This window comes from Ornithorhynchus anatinus, chromosome 16 (genome assembly GCF_004115215.2).
Source record: "Ornithorhynchus anatinus isolate Pmale09 chromosome 16, mOrnAna1.pri.v4, whole genome shotgun sequence".
Classification (NCBI taxonomy): domain Eukaryota; kingdom Metazoa; phylum Chordata; class Mammalia; order Monotremata; family Ornithorhynchidae; genus Ornithorhynchus; species Ornithorhynchus anatinus.
The window spans coordinates 35,352,235-35,372,142 of record NC_041743.1 but is presented as its reverse complement, the minus strand read 5'-3'; the positions used below and the strand labels follow the sequence as shown (position 1 = coordinate 35,372,142).

Genomic DNA, 19,908 nt, shown 5'->3' with positions numbered 1-19,908 from the left:
AAACGACAGTACAATGCAGACACAATTCATTTAACAATTAATCTACTAGAGCTACAAATTCTTACCATGCCATTAATTGGCTGCTTAAAATGCTGTCGCAGTTTAAGATTATCACACACCTCCTTCAAGCACCCAGGGGAAATGCCACGTTTCCAGCGATGCTCATTTGGGGGCTCAGCTTGAACATCAGTCATGCATAGGCAGTTTCCTCTTCCTAATGACCCCATTGCACGGCAGTCCTTATCAATAAGTCAGCGCCTACTAATTAAGATTGGAGGTAGCAGAGGGTATTTTGTGCTCTCTGAGTCCTCCCCACTCCACCCCACCCAGCATTTTCATTTTTCCTGCCACTGCTATTTTCTTACTTAAATCCAACTTGCCAGTGCGATAAGACACACCAACCTGTGCTGAGGGAACTCCATTTAAAGGAATTGAGGCTTTCTAGTTTGGCTGTAATAATAATAATAGTGACAATAGTGGTATTTGTTAAATGCTTACTGTGTGCCAGTAAAGGTGGACACAAGCAAATCGGGTTGGACACACAGGGCCCCCAGTCTCTAACCCCATTTTACAAATGAGGTAATTGAAGCACAGAGAAGCGAAGTGACTTGCACGAGGTCACACAGCGGACAAGTGGCAGAGCCGGGATCAGAACCCACTACTTCCTGACTCTCAGGCCCATGCTTTATCTACTATGCCATGCTGCTTCTCTGTGAAACACCTCTCCTCTAGATTGTAGGTTTCTTATGGGTAGGGAACATGTCTACCAATTTTGTTGTATTGTACTCTCCCAAATGCTTGGTACAGTGCTCTTGCACACAGTAAGCACGCAATAAATACCACTGATTGACTCACCTAGCCAGCAGCTTGGAGAGGCAGAAAGGAACCCAACCACATATGTACTGGAGGAGTTAAATTCTGGAAGATTGCTGAAAGATTGGTAATTGGCTCCCAGCATTTTGGATATGCCCCTCCAGCTACCATGTTTTTGGCTTCTATTCCTGACAAAATACTTTATACTCCACTCTACTGTCTAATTAGAGTGAAAAATCCTAATCCCCACAAGGATTCCTACTCCCGCACCCTGCCACCTCCCCCACGCCATTTGATCAGTAGTGCAATGGAATGGGGGCAGGAGGGGGATATGGGGTAAAGTAAAAGCTTCTAGGACCTTCTTCTGACAAACTACACTCTGTGAGCTTTATGATAGGGAGAAAAATCCATCCCTGAAGAAGATAGCAAGCTCTCTCATATGGATTTGTGGCTCAGGTGCACTTAGTTTGGAAGAATTTGGCAGGAGAAAGAGAAGCCTGAAAATACTGTCTTCAAACCAGGACTCCTGACTCAAGCTGAAGTAAACTGAAGCAAATTGTCCTACTGGGCTGGTTTCTTTTGACCCTCAACCGCATTACCTGAGAGTCTGGAGATGAATCACCTACTGGAGTATTAGAAATAAATACTTGTTGATATTAAGAGAAGTGAATACCTACACCAATGCATAGAACAGTGCTTGGCACACAGTAAGTGCTCAAATACCATAATTATTATGATTATTACTTATTAATTATTATTATTTGAAGGGTCTCAAGTTCTCTACCTCCAGAGGAATCTAGTTCTCATCTAAACACCCAGAGCCGGGTCCGGCCCTTCAGATGCCAATTCCAAGAAACTGGAAATAATACACAACTGCCTCCTGATCTGCGGAGCTAGAAGGGAGGCCCTGTGTCTGACCAGCTTGTCTCATATGTCCATAAATAGTTAATGTGGAGTTCAAAATCCAAAATGAATTAACTGTCCCATAAAATTATAGGCAAGAGATTAAATAATTTACTAGAAGGACAAGAGCTATTTGTTGTCAAAAGGTATACTGACAGAACAGAGTGGGCAGGATGCTGCAGGATGTCTGGTGATCATTTGCAAGGGGAAGACCTGAGTTCATCCTCCAAGTCAGCCACTACAGTTGGTAAGTGTTCGGAAAATACACTTATTTTGCTTCCAGTGCAGTCTGCCGCTTCACCTAAATCTGCCCAGACTAACTTTTCAGCACCACATCAAGGCAGAAGGCTCTGGTTTCTCTTCCAACAACAGAAAGGAATTTTCCTTGCATTTTTTTTTCAGGGTTTACACTCAGCAACCCTGAAACCCAAAAGTCAGGAAGTGAAGCCAAGTTGCCATTATTCAGTTCCTTGGCCTCCTCCAAGTAGCTTCAAGGATTTAGAACAATTAGCAAGGAAGAAAATGTCAGTGTAATTAAGGGACAGAAACTGCCATAATTGATCACCAAAGCAACAGTACAAAGCCAGGTCAGCAACTTGGCCTACAAATTCCTTCACTCTATCAAAGAATGAGTCAAATACACTTTCCAATAGCCCTCTTGCTATCTGCTTTCTCTAAAAGGAGATCTCCTTCCTTTGAATACTGGGCTGCTCAATGGCCTGGGGGCGACTTTGACTTAAACCAGGGAATCCCACTGAGCACTGGGTCCAAGGGTGGAGTGTAAACAGCTACGGTCAAAAATTTAGCAGCAGTGAAACCATCTGATCCTTCAGCTGCATTTCCCAAAGAATTAGTGCTGTGCATTGTATTCAGTAGGTGCTCTGTAAATACCATTACTGTTACTTCTTGACAGGATAGTAACTGCTTATGAGCAAAAGGGAAGGGATCAGGAGTTCCCGGGGAGAAAAACTCTACGCTGGAGGTTCAAATGGACTTCCCATAAGAAATCATCATGTTACACTGCATGCACAGCATTACAGTGACTTCACATATTCATTCAGTTGTATTTATTGAGCTCTTATTGTGTGCAGGGCACTATACTATGAACTTGGGAGAGTACAATATAACAATAAAAGGACACTTTTCCTGCCCACAGAGAACTTACAGTCTAGAGGGGGAAGAGGAAGCAGGACGGGCTTGAGAGCCTGAAGTGTTCAGGATAGCTGGAGGAGAAAAAAAAGACTGAACTGGGTCCTGGGAAGAAGTCTGGCTGCACAGGAAGCAGTAGGCAGGGTAGGGCATTCTATGGGAGCAGAAACATCAACAGAAGAATACCTTGGAGAGGGGCTGAAATGGGTTTGAGGCACAGGGACACTTGACACAGACTAGGCATTTCTCCTAGAAATGACTAAACTGGGAAAGCATTCATCCTGTTGGTGGGAAGCACAAACCCTGCAGCAAGAAAAGCAAGTCAACGGAGTGTCCCCCTCCCACTTCCACCTGGCATCCACTAACAAGGAAAATGATAGGAGTGCAGGTCTTCTAGTCAGTGAACCTTCTTCTCCTCATTTATAAGGCCCTGAAGGGTGAAGAAAATGTTACAGAACTCAAGCTCTCATTTTTACCCATCTCATCTGCCAGTGGACAAGAAGGCAGGCATCCTGGCTCTGCTTCACGACTTGCTGTGTCATAACCTGGAGACAGATGACCTCTACCTCAGAGGGACCCTATGGGACTGAGTTTAACTCTTCAAATGCACCGGGCACGTAAACCCATGAAAAATACAGGAAGGCAACCTAGGTAACGAGTTTGCAGCTTCCCCAACTTGGCACAGAACAATGCAACACGCAAAAGAAACTTTGACTCCTTAAGGCAAAGGTTGAGAGCAGGGGGTTGCAGGGAGTGACCCTAACTGAAGGACTGAATACTTGGAGGTAACTACTGGACAGAACAGCATACACAGAGAATTTCTAACCCCAAGCAAAGTAGTATGTACCCCAGCCCAATTCAACTAGAAACAAAGGACCAGAAACCACGACTGCAGCTGTTCCAGATGAGCCAGAGGAAGAAAAACTGTCAAAGGACTCCAGGTCATGGTTATTAAAGGTTTTATACACTTGCTTACAAAGCCCTTAAAATCACAGTGGCTTTGGATGGGAAAATTTTTCCTCTTTACTATAATGCAACAATTCCTATGAAAATTGGCCAGGCCCAAAAACAATGACTCTTTTCACCAAATTGCAGCTTAGAGGACCAAACCGTTACCCACTACAAAACCTCCACAGTTTGCAGCATAAACACAGTTGAGGTGAAACAGATGATTAACCACGTGGGAGTCAATGTTTGGTTTTTCATTTCTGGATGGAGTCTTAAGAGATTATGATACAGTAACTACTGCAGTCATATGTAATGTCCTGGTCATGGGGAGAGGATATTAAGCCCAGCCTCATTTAGTGCTTTGTTTTAATCCGCATAATGCTTTTCATTCCCTGTAATGGGAGATCAGCAGGGCCTGATTAGTGGTGACTGCACATCAAAGGTCATTACTGTTTTGCCCATCACTCAGTGAACAATTCGGGTCTGACTCCCTCTGGAGGCCCAACAATTGGGATCTGCTAATCAACCAGAGGCAGAGGAGGAGGCAAGGGAAGGGAACTGGACTCCAGTACGGAGTGTGCCCACAGACCCCCTCGCTCTCACGCTGCTCAGAAAGCTCTGCCCAACACTACCAACAGAAACACCAACTACCAGGCGACAGTCGCTGAGAACCAGACTCAATTCATTTGGCATCACCTGTTTGCATCTGAGCAAAGAAGTTCTGCTTCTGATAAGATTCTAGGCGTGTTTCTTGGCCAATTCCATGTGCTCTTCTTTGGCTTGTTCAATTTACAAAAAAAATTGATGGAATTTCAAATCTGCTCACCAGCAGTTTGTGGGCATGCAGGCTGGCAACTTACTGGTCAAGGAGAAAGGCTCAACTGCCCCAATAAACCCCTGACCAATTTGTGAGGCTGTAGTCGGTGTCCACTGGGTGACCATAGCCCAGTGACTGGCAAACGCCTGTGCTAGGTCTGTCTGTTTCGATGATAAGCCACCTCTCATGGACACTAGATTGTAAGCTCTTTGTGGGAAGGGAACATATCTACCAACTCTGTTACACTGTATTCTCCAAAGTGCTTACTATTATAACCCAGCCTGCTCACTTCACTCTTCTAACATTAACCTAGTCACTTCACCTCGATCTTCTCTATCTCATTACAGATCCCTTGCTCACATCCTGTCTCTGGTCTGGAATTTCTCTCTCCTTTCATATCTGACAGACCACCAATCACCCCACCTTCAAAACCAAACTAAAATCACACTTCTTCCAAGAGGCCTTCTCCAAGTAAGCCCCCTCATTTCCTCCCCTCCCTCTCCCTTTAGCGTCACCCTTGCATTTATATTTGTACTCTTTATTTACCCCACCCACAGCACTTATGTACATATCTGTAATTTAATCTAGATTGTAAGATCCTTGTGGTCAGGGAACATATCTACCAAGTCTGTTATACTGTACTCTCCTAAGTGCTTAACAGAGTGCCTTGCACACAGTAAGCACCCAATAAATGCAATTAATTGATAGATGGCCCAATTTGCTTGATAGAACTCCAAAGTCATCAGGATATTATAGACACCCACAAAACTTCCTCTTTGTGTAGATATTTATTCATTCATTCGATCATATTTATTGAGCGCTTTTTAAAGAAAACTGAGCCCAAGCTGAACAGTCACAATAATGGAGGAAGATTAATCTATTAAACACAGAGTTAAAACTATTTATCTACCTTGAGAAAATTACAGATCAGGAGAATGTTCTATTTTAAGATTCTATTTCACAATGATTCAGCCACCATCTCTCTCACTTAGTGAGCAATCAGAGGACAGTGCTTTGAACTCTTAGAAAATGCTCATTAAAGGAAGAGCACCAGGATGTTAACTCTAAAATGACTCTTTGGGGTGCTTAGAAAACCTCCCTTGAAAATTTTAAAACAGTAAGAGGAAGGTCAGATTTCAGATTTTTCTGACTGTTAAAAAGTAGGAAATTTTAAATTTCTTAATCCTCCTAGTTCTGAGTATCTGCTATGCAAACTTGCTTTCTTGTGGGTCAGGGTAAAAGGTAGTTGGCCACGTGATAAAGAAAACTCTTAGAGATGGCTAGTTTCATCCGTTTCTGAGGTGGCTCGAGGGTTACAGGTGAGATAATCAAACTTGCTTTTTTTTAAACTTCTCATTTTCCACAAAACTCTAAGCTACTCTGGGGGGCAAAAACAGTCAAGAACCCAGAGAACTGAGTTATCCAGGTATTTCCATCAAAATAGCTGGCAACTCCACTAGCAGCTTTAAGATTATCACTGAGGGCTCAAAAAGGAAGAGAAAGACACTTGTTTAAACATAAATAACTTTGACAATTAGCAAACCAAGTTATGACTAAGCCATGAAAGACAAGTGAAAAGGCAACTAAGATTGACGTTTTAAGCAGTATGTGCCTCAGAATCCTTCAGTGTCTGGCGGCACCTCTTATTTTTCCAACTTACAATTCTTTTTCAAATCCAGAACTGAAAGACTCATGTCCACTCTGCTACCCCAGAGAAGCCTTGTTGGGAGGAGCCAAGGCCTCACACTCCAACCACTGAAAATATCACCTGTGTCATCCTTGCACTTGAATCTGTACCCTTTATTTACCCCACTCGCGTTCCCACAGCACTTATGTACACATCCATAATTTATTGTAAATGTTGGCCTCTACCTCTAGACTGTAAGCTTGCTGTGGGCAGGGAATATGTCTACCAACTCTGTTATATTGTACTCTCACTTAGAATACAAGCACTTAGAGAGCCCTGCACACAGTAAGAGGCCTTCCCAGACTAAGCCCCACTTTTCCTCAGCTCCCACTACCTTTCATGTCATCACAACTCACTCCCTCTGCTTTACCCCCCTCTTTCCGCCCCTCAGCACTTATGTATACATGTGTATATCTATAATTCTATTTATTTATATTGATGTCTATTTACTTGTATTGATGTCTGTCTCCCCACCTCTAGACTGTGAGCCCGTTGTGGACAGGGATTGTCTCTCTCTATTGTTTTATTGTACTTTCCAAGCACTTAGTACTGTGCTCTGCACACAGTGAGCACTAAATATATGACTGAATGAATAAGCACTCAATAAATATGAGTGACTGATTCATCATCAACAGGCCTGCGATTTCTATGTGGTCTGTGATTTCTGGGACAGTGGAAATTTAAAATGCAACCCAGTCTTCTCTCAGCAATCCCAAAGGGAAGGTACTGAATGTGCAGTCTAGAAGTGTTAAGAGTTTGTTAATTATTGTTTGGAAATCCTTTCAAGGTGGGCACCATAAGCACTGATTGACAATACAAACACTGAATTAACTTGAGAAAACCATCGGGCTTCTCCTAATGAGGAAGTCTTTAGAAACTATACATTGGCTAGTTAAACTTGAAGAGCAAAAGACCAGTGGTCACAGGGTCTTAGGACACCCTGGGGAGTGATTTCCTAACTTGAGCCCCAGTTTCTAAAATTCATAAGAGCTGTCAGTTGGGTGAATACACACCACACGTTCTCTCTGGGGGAAGTGAAAGAGGGCTCTGCAAACAATTTGAGCTGGTAACAGAATAATATTCAGGGGCAAAAAGATAGCCAGTCTTCAGCTTGGAGGAGAGTGGCGACATGGAGGTCAAGAAAGAGAAGAGGCAATCGGCTGCGTATCCAACTTGAAATATTCTCTCCTCTCACCAAGGAAGGCAGATTTAGGAAGAATTTAGTTGTTTCCCGAGGCCCTATCTTCATTCTCCTTGTCTTTTGGTTTCTAAGCATGACAAGAACTAAGGTGATATTGAGAAATGTTCCTCTTAAGGCTCAAGATGCTAAACCACTAAAGACTAGAATTGTGTGCCTTTCAGGGAGGCATAGGATGGGCACTCGGACTTGGCTACCTAACCTCCGATTAATTCACTGTGGAATTTATTAAGCACTTACTACATGTTGAGCTTTGGGGCAGATACAAAGTTATGAGATTGGTCTCAATCCCTGTCCCACACAGGGCTGACAATCTATTTTACAGCTCAGGAAACTGAGCCCCAGAGAGAGTTAAGTGATTTTTGCAAGGTCACACAGAAGACCAGTGGGAGAGCAGGGACTGGAGTCCCCTATTCTTTCCACTAGGCCAAGTTGCCTCCCTCTGACACCTTTTCTACTGGTGTCTTGAAAGACACAGCTCATTCCTAGAACCCTCACTTTGTTCCTAACTGGAGTCCAACCCAGGCTCAAGTATACTGGAACCCTAAGGGTTGCCCTGGACTAGTTTTTTTAATGGTATTTGTTAATTACATAATAATAATAATAATGGTATTTGTTAAGTGCTTATTATGTGCCAGGCACTGTATTAAGCGCGGGGGTGGATACAAGCAAATTGGGTTGGTTTACTATGTGTCAGACACTATACTAAGCACCAGTGTAGATAAAAGCTAATCAGGTTGGGTACAGTCCATGGCCCACATGAGGCTCACAATCTTAATCCCCATTTTACAGATGAAGTAATGGAGGCACAGAGAAATTAAGTGACCTGCCTAAGGTCACAGAGCAGACCTGTGGCGAAACTGGGATTAGAACCCAGGTCTGGGCTCATTCTACTAAGCCATGCTGCTTACTCCATTTGGACCTACATGCCAGTGTCATAACTACTTACTATAAGAATGGTGTCTGCACTAGAACCCGACTAATGGCAGCAAAATGGGACTGAGTTCCCGATGAACTGCCATATGCAAAAAGGGGTCAGAGGACACAGGACAAGGATATGCAGAGGGCTAAGTTTTCAGAAGATGGGCAACCCAGGCCTTTGGAAGGCAATCAGGAAAAAGGAGCAGCCAGAGAACAGGAGTCAAACCAGAAATGCTGAAAGGGAAATCAACAAAGTACCTTAGGAGGTGGGGAGAAAGAGGGAGAGAGAGAGAGAGAATAAGTGTCATGTGACCGGGATTTGATCAAATGAACAGGTCCCAGATGAAAAAAGGCTGCCTCGGAAACCTAAATTAACACATGAATAAATAAACACAACATAAATTATACAGGCACCAACATGTGGGCACCTTAGTGCTACAGTTCAGTGTCTGATGCTTCATTAAAATGCCTGCCTTTGTCAAGCCGGCCTTCATTCACTGTGGACCATTCTGGGGAAGTCGCTTTGCAGCTCCTAGTTCTTGCCGAAAATCACATTTATCATCTGGCCAGACTAAAGTAGATGCTCTATCTGTTGGGCGTAAATACTCACTTATTTAGTGAGATTTATAAAGCCATGTGCTCTGCCAAACACCCCTGGGGACCAGTAAGGCAAAAGAATCTTTCAGTGCAATCTTGTTAGAACATTCCAGAATCCCACTCCACTAGAGCCTTCCACTCTCTTCTGCTCCCAACCACCCACACCACAACTCACCCACCTACTTCAACCTCAGGCCTCTTGATAGCTAAAGTACACCAGAGAAAGGATGATTTTTCATTATTTTTTAAAGCACCCAAATATATCGCAGGAAAACCCCACAGCTCTGCCACAGCTTTGAACCTCCACGAAACCACAAGTGTGCATTATTATTACTGGAGTGTTTGGGTAGGCTTACAGTTGGAACTCATTCAAGTTGCCCATCTGTTGGATTTACATATTTTTCTCACCTTTAATTTTTCAATTGCTTGAAAGAACAATTTAATAACTGTCGGGGAACTGAGGAGCTACCCAAGGGAAGGAAAAAGGGCTTTTACGAGAACTCTGGTCTTTAGACCCAAGTGTTCTTTTTGAAAGAGCTCTCTCTTTCTCATTTGTAAACATCTTGCTGTGGCACTTATACTGTGACCCCTCTCCATGTGTGGTTTTTCCCAAGCTCCCGGAGAACCACCGTAGCCGCCACTCTGTTCCTCTGCTGAAGAGAGTGTCCAAAGCCCTGCATTCTGCCATTTCACTACCGGAGTGATGTGGCCTCCTAGCCCCAAGGGTTCCATTTGTCTTTGTTTGCGTAAAAACAAAAATAAACCTCATAAAGAAAGAGACAAATGTTCCCAAAACCATGAGTCACCCACTAAAGTCACAAAGGAGAGAGAAAGGGTTTTTTGCAGCAAAGGCTTTAAGGCTGGAGGTCTGTAGACAGATCAAACTGTCTCACAGCAAAGACACCTGGGGAAGGCTTGCGATCATCTGCCAGGCTCATTTTTGCAAGAAAACACAGAGCCACAGCACAGTTATTTCAATACGAGATGCTGTAGACTTCATTGTCTGCAGTTCTCAATTGAGGGTGACAACTCCTTCCACTCGAAGCTTAAGGAAGGTGGTGCTCCACACATCAGAAACTGGGCACCAGATCTGACTCAGCCTGCCACAGCTACTCGGACAGCAGAATCCATTCCCTTCTGCTCCTTACCTAATATTGACTAGGGCGTGGGTCACCTTGCTAGCTGCCTCCTTCCACTGGCCGGCGTTGGTGGAAAGTCTCAGGACTGCAGAAAGGAGAGAAAGTGGTCAGACCTTGGACAAAGAAATAAAATACTGCCAGTAGGTTTCCAAACTGAGGTGGATTTACCAGTTGAGATGCCCAACTAAATTTCACTTTTACTATTTTTTAAAAAATGGCATCTGTTAAGAGCTTACTATGTGCCAGGCACTGTACTAAGCGCTAGGGTCGATTCAAGATAATCAGGTTGGACATAGCCCATGCCCTACATGGGGCTAACAGTCTTAATTCCCATTCCCACAGCTCTATCTTTCTGACATCCCCACTCAAAATACCCAAAGAAAGACAGGGAAAGGGAAGGGAAGTCTGGGATTCACTGTATCCTTTATCTTCCCTTGTAATTTGTTCCCTAACTTCTTTTCTCTTCCTCTTATGCAGTTCTGCTCCAATTCCTCCTTTGTTTTTATTTTCCTGCTGCTTATGTCTCATCTTTTAGCTTTTCAAATCTGCAGAGTGAAGACTTTGCATTACTCACCCCCAACAATAGAATAACTCATTTATACTATCCTCATTTAAAACTCAACCCTATTATATGCTGCCCATACTGCAGCCCTGACTCATTCCCTAGGAGACCAACTTATTACCACAAGGAAGAAACCCCAGTTGGAGTCAACAGTGAATACGTGTTTCTTTGTGAAGTCATTTACTGCACATTAAGACCAATCGTAGTTTGCTCGTTCCACTAAGACTGGTTTGGAGGGAAGGCCTTAGAGAATAAAGGCCTATGTTCAGTGGAAAGCACAAGTAATACATCTTCAAAACCTTAATCCCCATTTTACAGATGAGGAAACTGAGGCACAGAGTAATTAAGCAACTTGCCCAAGGCCACATGGCAGACAGGTAGTGGAGCCAGGATTAGAACCCAGGTCCTTTGACATCCAGGCCCTTGCTCCATTCACTAAGCCACACTGCTTCTCAAAATTGTCTTTGGTTTAGGAGCTGAGGTTGTCTAAGTTGAAAATACATCCACAAGTGTGCCCTCAAGATAGAATCCCTTGCATATTGGCATACTATGTCTCTGAAAATTCAATATTGGGCCATTTTGGGGCCCTTGCCATTTTCGGTGAGCATTAGTAGCCATCAGTTTTTAAGATGGGAAGACATGTCCTACCAGCCCGGGCTACTCACTTGAATTTTCTCTGCAGTAATGGTGATGGCTTGTATAGAGCCCTCTGCATCCTCTTGCTCAGTGCCCAGCAGCACACATTGTGAGATGATGGATCGGGAGAACAGGTATAATCTGTAGTCCCATAGCTGAGTATCTCTAAGTGAAGCCTAAATAGAAGCAGATGCCACTATGCCCTCACCCATTTAGTGAGCCATCACTGACTACACAAGAGACACCTACATGCAAGAAAACATACTGCGGATTACGAGGCACTTTGTAGTGTTGGTCCATACTAGGGATGGACAGTGAGCCCAAAGAACGTCCATGTTGGGTAGCGATTTGTAGCTACATTCTTCCAAAGGGTTTCAATGGCAACAAGGAACTGAATGTGTCACCACCGACTTTCACAATAAGCTGTCCAATGATGAATTCACCAAAAGGCGAAAAGGAAAACCGGATCGAGGCCAGCATGCCCTTTGGGAGACTTTCAGACAGAGTGTGGTGATAAGATGACATCCAACCTTCAGGCCAAATGGAAGGTTTCCAGAGTTATAATGCCTGCCTGCCTTCTGTTTATTGACCAGAGTGATCTCATCTGGCTTCTTAAGCTGTGCCAGCAGCCTCACCTATGTGAGGTGATAATCATAACCACTGTCAAGAGCAAATAGCAAACCAGACCACAGACAATGAGGTCCCGGAAAGGAGGATTTCTTTGGTTTTGAAATTAGACCCTCACCTCAACACAGTGAGAAGCAGTGTTGCCTAATGGATAGAGCACAGACCTGAAAATCAGAATACCTGGTTTCTAATCCTACCTCAGCCACTTGTCTAATGCGTAACCTTGGGCAAATCACTTAGTTTCTCTGGGCCTCAGTTACCTCATCTGTAAAATATGGATTAAGACTGTGGGACATGAACTATTTCCAACCTGATTATCATATATCTGCCTCAGTGCTTAGTACAGTACCTGGCACATAGTAAGTGCTTTAAAAATATCCTTCTTTTTTATGGCAGTTTTACTGGGTGAGATTAATGCATAGAAAGGTTGACAGAGAGCAGATTACTTAAATTGCTGCGTACGGTGAGTTAAAATAGAGGTAGAAGAAGCATTTTAATGAACCTAGAGCCACATGGGACCTACAGAATAATGCACCTAAAAAGCCCACCCACCTAGTAAACAATGCACCACCTGGGCACCATCTAGGCACCAGAAGACTTGCACCACTCCTGCAGGAATAGGAAACAGGCTAAAGATCCTTTCCAGAGTAAGAAAATGATGCTTATTAATTACATTTACTCTGTGTCATGCAGTCCTAAGTGGGTAAGAGTCCCTGTCCCACATAGGGCTCACAGTCTAAGAAGGTGAAAGAACAGGTAATTCATTCCCATTTTACAGTTGAGGAAACTGAGGCACAAAGAAGTGACTTGCCCAAGGTCACACAATAGGCAAGTGTCAGAACAGGGATTAAAACCCAGGTCCTCTGACTCCCAGGCCCATGATCTTTCCCTTAAGCCATGCTGTTTCCCTTGGGAAGAAGGAATTTGCAGAATTGGGAGAGAACAGAGACAGGGAGGAGGACAGAAGAACTGACTGGGTTAGTGGAGAAGGTAGGATCTGGGGGCCAGTGCCCCAGTCTTAATAAAATTCAGGTAGGATAATGTTAATTTCTTGTTCCTTTCAGTTGACTGTAATACCAGGTAATACTGCAATTACTAGAGTTGTGAAGCTTCAACTAACCAAGCAACAACAATCCTTTCTTTTCAGACTACTAACATGCCTCTTTTGCCCCAAAATAGACTTGGAAGGAGGTTAAAAAAAACAGCCTCATGGTCACTGTCATGATCTAGAAAGAGAACTTGGATCCCCAAGAACCTGAGGAAAATAGGGCTGAGGTCCAAATGACAACAATTCCTTTGGAGTTGAACTAGCACTTCGGGGCTAACTGACATCTCTAAATCATAATAATAATTATGAAATTTGTTAACCACTGTGTGTCAAGCACTGTCCTAAGCATTGATGTAAAAACAATAACATCAGATCGAATAGTCTCTGTCCCATATAGGGCTATACTCAAAGGGAGAGAGGAGAACAGGTTTTTAATCTTCATTTTAAAGCATCACTTGCTCTGCCACTTGTCTGCTTTGTGACCTCAGACAGGTCATTTCACTTCTCTGTGCCTCGGTTACCTCATCTGTAAAATGGGGATTAAAACTGTAAATCCCAAATGGGACAGGAACTGCGTCCAACTCGATTTGCTTAGTACAGTGCCTGGCACACAGTAAGCGCTTAACAGATACCATTATTATTATTATTTCTATGATCCTTGGTCTTTGGTCACTCGCAGCCACACGGGAGGTCCTGCAGGGCTGGAAGGAGGGCGTGAAGGATCGGGACTCAGCTCAGGCGGGAAGACCTGTCTATTTCAGTCTGTTTCTGGCAATGCTTCCCTTCTATACATTCAGACCAATTTTGCACAAAGAAAGGAAAAGGAGATGGACGCTTTAATTCAACCTATTATCAAGATGAAGTAGGGGGAAATTTGGAACAGATTCAGCCCGAACTCTGGGAGCTCCATTTTGTAAAGCAAGTGCAGATGCATTCTCATAACAAAGCAAATCATTTCAACAGGTGAGGCATCCCCGTTCCAACGCAAATGCTGGAAACGATTTAACTGCCTCATCTTCCCTTCCCTCCCGCTCTTTCAGAGAGACTTTTGATTCTGCCCACCCAGGGGATGTCAACCAGTTACGGCTTTGGGTAGCAACTCTTCTACAATTCTCCCCTGGCACAAAGTCACCTAAAAGGACCTCATGCTGCATTTTCTTTGCAAGGACTACTGGCTTTTGAATCCTCCTGGGCCAAAAGAAGTTCCAGAATGATTTACCACAGAGGGGTCATTTGTTCTCCCAATTCCTCTCAGCTTCAGTAGCTCTAAAAGCTGTTCAGTGTGAAACCTTTCATTCCTGCAGGTGTGCACTTCTGGACTATGCCAGCACTGACTGGATCTAAGTGCATTTCTGCCCATATTATTCCTGTCAACTCTCACTGCTGACACTGGTTTCCTGAGGGCACTTTTAAGAGCCGGCTGGAAAAAGACTGAAGAGAGGTCCTTTCATCCCAAGACCACCCCCCTGCCCCGACTCCAGAGTTTGGGCCACTGGGATGAAGCTGAAATTCCTGGAATATCTGCTTCCCTGTTTTCTTTGACCATTTTTGAAATCCAATACCCTACTGAGTTCCCCTTGGCAGAATGACTCATTTTCCCCCTCGTGTATTCTGCATGATGCCACTTTTCTCCCTTCTGGCAGGATTGGGTTCCTCAGCCCTGCTTTCTCTTGTCAACGCAACCAGCTGCCTGAAACTTGTGCCACTGAAGCCAGGGGCTGCTCAGCCACTGGCAGGTGCCACCAGAGGAAAGAAATCAGTTCAGCAGCTGCCCCTCTTCCTCTTCTCTCCTCTCCACCAGTCGCTTGTTGAAAAACATCAGCTTTCCTCTACTGCTAAGTTCCCGCACCTTGTGGCGCAGACCTCTCTCTGAAGCTAAGACCATTTTCCCAGCAGAGTCTGCAGGCTTGGCAGACGCAAACTACAACAGAGGCCAAATATCGCTCTACAAAGACCACTTGAATTTGAGCCAAAGGCTATTCTTGCAGAAATCATAATAATGGTAATGATAATTGTACTCAGTAAGCACTTACTAGGTGCCAAACACTGAACTAAGCACTGGGGGAGATTCGAGATATTCAGGTTGGAAACAGTCCCTGGCCCACAAGAGACTCACATTCTAAGTAGGAGGGAAAATAGGTACTGAATCCCCATTTTACAGGCGAGACGGTTGAGATAGAGAGAAGTGGCTTGCCCAAGTGTCACACAGCAGGCAAGCAGAAGAGCTACTAGAACCCAAATTCTCAGATTTCCAGGCCCAAGCTCTTTCTACTAGGCTTGCTGCTTCAAAGGTTTCCCACGTCAGGGTGCAAAAATGTGAGATCTATTCAGGGGCCAGTCCCAATGCCTCCAACCAATACTTTCCTTCCATGGTTCTAATTCCTTTTGTGGTCAAATGATTTGGATTTACTTGGGCATCCCTTGGAGCCCACCCATCAACAAAGCACCTCCAAGTAACTTTCCTCTCCAGTCCTTCAATAGTATTAACTGCCCCTGTTGGAGGAGACTTAACCTTTCTCTCCTAAAGCCAGAAAGCAAGTACATTGGGCTGGTCAGTGACTCACTCCTATCATTCTTGACTACAGATCTATTTGGAGCTGCACAACTTTATCAGTTGTGTTTGTTTATTAAGTGTTTACTATGTTCAGAGCACTGTGCTAGGCATTTGGGAGATTCATTCAATTATATTTACTGAGTGCTTACTGTGTGCAGAGCACTGTCCTAAGCAAAAGAGCTGATAGAACTTCTCTCCACCTTGGTGTTGACGCCTCTAAGAAATCTGAAGGCTCTCCTCTCCAAACCTCCCCCAACTGCCTTAGTCCCTGCTCTGTCATACTAGAAATAGCTCCTTTAGTCTCTCCTAGTAAGCTGACCTTACCTCCCTTTAGTCATGTTTCCTACTCCTCCCTGGATCCTTCCCAATACCCCTCCACCTCTGCCAGGAAAGGGAACCCAGGACAGAAGGTAGACCTCCTACAGATCCACTGTTCTCCCTCCTGCTTTGACTGAGTCCCCAAGAGGGATGGGGACTTTGCCCATCCTGATGATCCTGTATTTTCCCCAGGGCTTTGAACAGTGCCTGACACATACTAAGCGCTTAACTATCACAATTATAAATGGTCTTTAAAAAAAAAAGGTATTTGTTAAACATTTACTATATGTCAGACATTATAATTGGCGCTGGGGTAGATATAAGCTAATCAGGTCAGACACAGTCCTTGGTCCCTCATGGGGCTCACAGTCTGAATCCGCATTTTCCAGATGAGGTTAACTGAGGCACAGAGAAGCTAAGTGACTTGCCCAAGGTCACCCAGCCATCCAGACAGGTGGCAGAGCTAGGATTAGAACCCAGGTCCTTTGGACTCTCGGGCCTGTGCTCTATCCACTAGGCCAGGCTACTTCTCATGAGTCATAAGAGAGGAACTCTAATAGCACTTCTCCCCAGTTCACTGCTGGTCTCCAGCTGGCTCCTAATCCACAAACGTGCTTCTAATGCATAGATCTGCTTTGTTCTCCCCTCTCTCCTCTCAGTGATGGCAAGGCTGTGTTTTGTGTGACTAACTCATCACCTTTTTGAAGAGCTGGTTTCAACTCCATCCTTCTAAAGAAGAGCCAGTCCTGCCATAATAGGTCTTCTCATTATAAAATTTGGATAGAAGCTTACTTGGTAATTGGGGGACTACAGAGGCATATACGGATGAAGGAGAGGGGATGCTGGTTTCTGCAATCAATCAATTTGCTTGGCACATAGTAAGCGCTTAGCAAAAGCAATCATTGTTATTTTTATTATTATTATTATTATTAAGGAATTCCCCCCCCAACCTGGATTTCTCCTGGTCCTGGGTCATTCTTAGCGGATCATCTGCTCCAATAGTTTCCCGAAAGGGTCTGGGAGAACCTCTTGGAATTCTCTATTGACAACCTATGGAAACCCCGGCTACATCTCCCCGGAGATCCCTCTGTCAGCAGGGCTGCCAAAGAACAAGAGATTAGAAGTGGGGCTACTGGGGAAAACTTCTTTGGAACCTCTGGGTTGATATCTGTCTACTTGTTTTGTTGTCTGTCTCCCCATTCTACACTGTGAGCCTGCTGTTGGGTAGGGATTGGAAAGAATAAATTTCAAACACAGAAAAAGAAGGAGGCTCACCCATTGAATACAGGTTGTCGAAGTTCTGATGCATCCGGATAATCTCATAGTAGAGCTCATCATAACTGCTGGGGGTGGGAAGAAAGGTGTCCCCAAACGTGATGAACATGTTGAACAAATTTACTACCTAGAAGACAAGCAGCACTCTCAGTCACAAACATCTGATCCCGGCACAGAAAACCCTGAGCCAAAAGGGACAAATCCGCATCAGAGGAAAGTACAATATCTTGACCGCTGGGGCGTCTCAGGGTTTAATAACAGGAAAAGTGCAATCTACTGCCCTACAGCAGGAAAAGACTTTTGGAACAATGATCAATGAGTGTCCTCTATTCTGCTTTTAGGAGATTTTCAAATGCCTGCTGTTGACAAGTTGCAGCCCACAAATGGTTCAGTAAATTACATAGGTGCTCACTATTTGGAGCCCAGGAACATCTCTTCTGTCTTTTCAACCACATATCACGATAGAGAGAGTAGGGGTTACCCTGGGATTAGAATTTTAGCTGGATGACCAGCTTCCAATGGTCTCACCTCCAATAGACTCCTGGGTCCTGGATGCCCCACTCCCACCCTCCGCTAGGCCAATCTTGGGCTCACTGAGTGTTTCTGGGATAGGTTGGATTTTCTCTTTACTTACCATAAGAGCTAATGTGAAAATGTTGTGTTTGGCCAAAAGCACAGTCTCGTTGGACATGAGGAACTTCAGCAAGTTTATCAAAGCTACAGAAAGGAAAGAAAAATGATGGTCAACACTTAAACACAACCAATAAAGCGAATTTAAACCCCAGGCAGTACTAGTCCAAACCACTCCAAAGAGAGTGGGTAAATATGTCTTTGGCAGCTCTAACGTCCACGACTAAGAAAGCAGGTGAGGCATTTTACAAAAAAGCACTAATGGCATTGAACATTTGTTCACCAATCTGCCAAAAAAGATTCTCAAAAATTTACTTCTTAAATGGCAATTAGACGCAGAAAATTGACTATGAAACTGACATCTTAGTGTTCCAAATTTACTCCCACTCGGTGATTTCCCCGTCAAATTTGCTCAATTTACAAGTCAAAGGCAGGGTGTGTTTTTTTTCCTTCAGTCTGCCAGTTCCTCAAGCTCCACTAAGGTTCAGCTGTGTTTTTCCTGCTTCAAATATCACTGCCATCCAGGACAGCTCCAGAGTCAGGCCAGTCACCAGCTGTGCTAGGCTGTTCAGGGAGCAGACCACAGCCAGAAAGGCACCGGTGCTTTGAGTGGGCATGAAGGCACTGGTTAAGGTTGATGAAGCCATTTCAGCGCTCTGGTTGACAGGTTGACCTGTTCAAATCACTTTCCTGAACCCTCCCACTTCTTCACAGCGGGGCCTCCCTCTCTCTCCCAGACCATTTTTCATTAAGGAAGACGAATGAAAATGAAGTCTTCCAAATGGAAAGCGATTGACTGATGCTAAACCACCAGACTGGCGGGTGGTTTTAAATACATTTTAACGATAAAGAGCCCTCGGTACCTGTCCATAAAACAAAGCCTGTTTTGGTGCAGCAAGGCGTAGTGGATAGAGCACAGGCCTGGGAGTCGGAAGATCACGGGTTCTAATCCCAGCTCTGCCACATGTCTGTTATGTGGCCTTGGGCAAGTCACTTCACTTCTCTGTGCCTCAGTCACCTCAGCTATAAAATGGGGATTGAGAAGGTGAGCCCCACATGGGACAGAGGCTGTGTCCAATCCGATTGGCTTGTATTCACCCCAGCGCTTTCTACAATGCCTGGCACATAGTAAGTGCTTAATAAATACTATTGTTATTATTATCAAATACTGTATTATTATTATTATTATGTTTTCCTACTCCAAGACCAGCTGCAAAGGAGAAATTTAACAATTAGAGGCACCAGACACCCATCCCCTTAGCCTCCTCAGCTCACGACATCTCTTCATCATCATCCATAGTACTTACGGAGTGCCTATGAAGGCACTCAAAAGATGGGGAGAGTACAGCAGAAGCAAAACCCATTATCACTGTCCACCAAGATCTTACAATCTAATGGTCTGCATCCTGATGAATAAACAAAATGCTCTCCCCACTCCCATACTTCCTCTAAATCACCTCTGAATTACCACTTGCTTTCTGTTTTGCTTTACAATTGGCATCCCAGACTGAGCTTCCCCTTTTCCCTCTGCTGCCTCTCTACCTCCCCTTCACCTCCCCTCAGCTAAGACTCCTCCCCCCCCCCACTTCCCTCTGCTCCTCCCCCCGCTTCCCCTCAGCACTGTGATCGTCTGCTCATTTGTATATATTTTTATTACCCAATTATTTTGTTAATGAGATATACATCCCCTTGATTCTATTTATTGCTATTGTTTTTGCCTGTCTCCCCTGATCAGACTGTAAGCCTGTCAATGGGCAGGGATGTCTCTATCTGTTGCCGACTTGTACATTCCAAGCACTTAGTACAGTGCTCTGCACATAGTAAGCGCTCAATAAATACTATTGAATGACTGAATGAATTTAAGCACTTATTATGTACCAGGCACTGTACTAAGCACTGGGTAGTTACAAGCTAATCAGGTTGGATACAGTCCACGTCCCACATGGGGCTCATAGTCTTAATTGCCATTTTTACAGATGAGGTATCTGAGGCACAGATAAGTTAAGTGACTTACCCAAGGTCACACAGCAGACACGTGTAGGAGAGAGGATTAGGACCCAAGGCCTCCTGACTCCCAGGCCTGTGA

At 44.3% G+C, this 19,908-nt stretch overlaps 1 protein-coding gene across 2 annotated transcripts in view; it reads right to left on the bottom strand.

The window, feature by feature from the left end:
- ARMH3 (armadillo like helical domain containing 3) overlaps positions 1–19,908 on the bottom strand; it is a 145,956-nt gene that overhangs the window by 49,799 nt on the left and 76,249 nt on the right. The window contains exons 21-23 of one of the 2 annotated variants that reach the window (XM_029080907.1): positions 17,827–17,909; positions 17,193–17,319; positions 10,182–10,257 (exon numbers count right to left, since the gene is read on the bottom strand). In XM_029080907.1, the coding sequence (XP_028936740.1) occupies positions 10,182–10,257; positions 17,193–17,319; positions 17,827–17,909 (286 nt within the window). The remainder of the gene's footprint in view (positions 1–10,181; positions 10,258–17,192; positions 17,320–17,826; positions 17,910–19,908) is intronic. The other variant, XM_029080908.1, reaches the window with a different exon arrangement.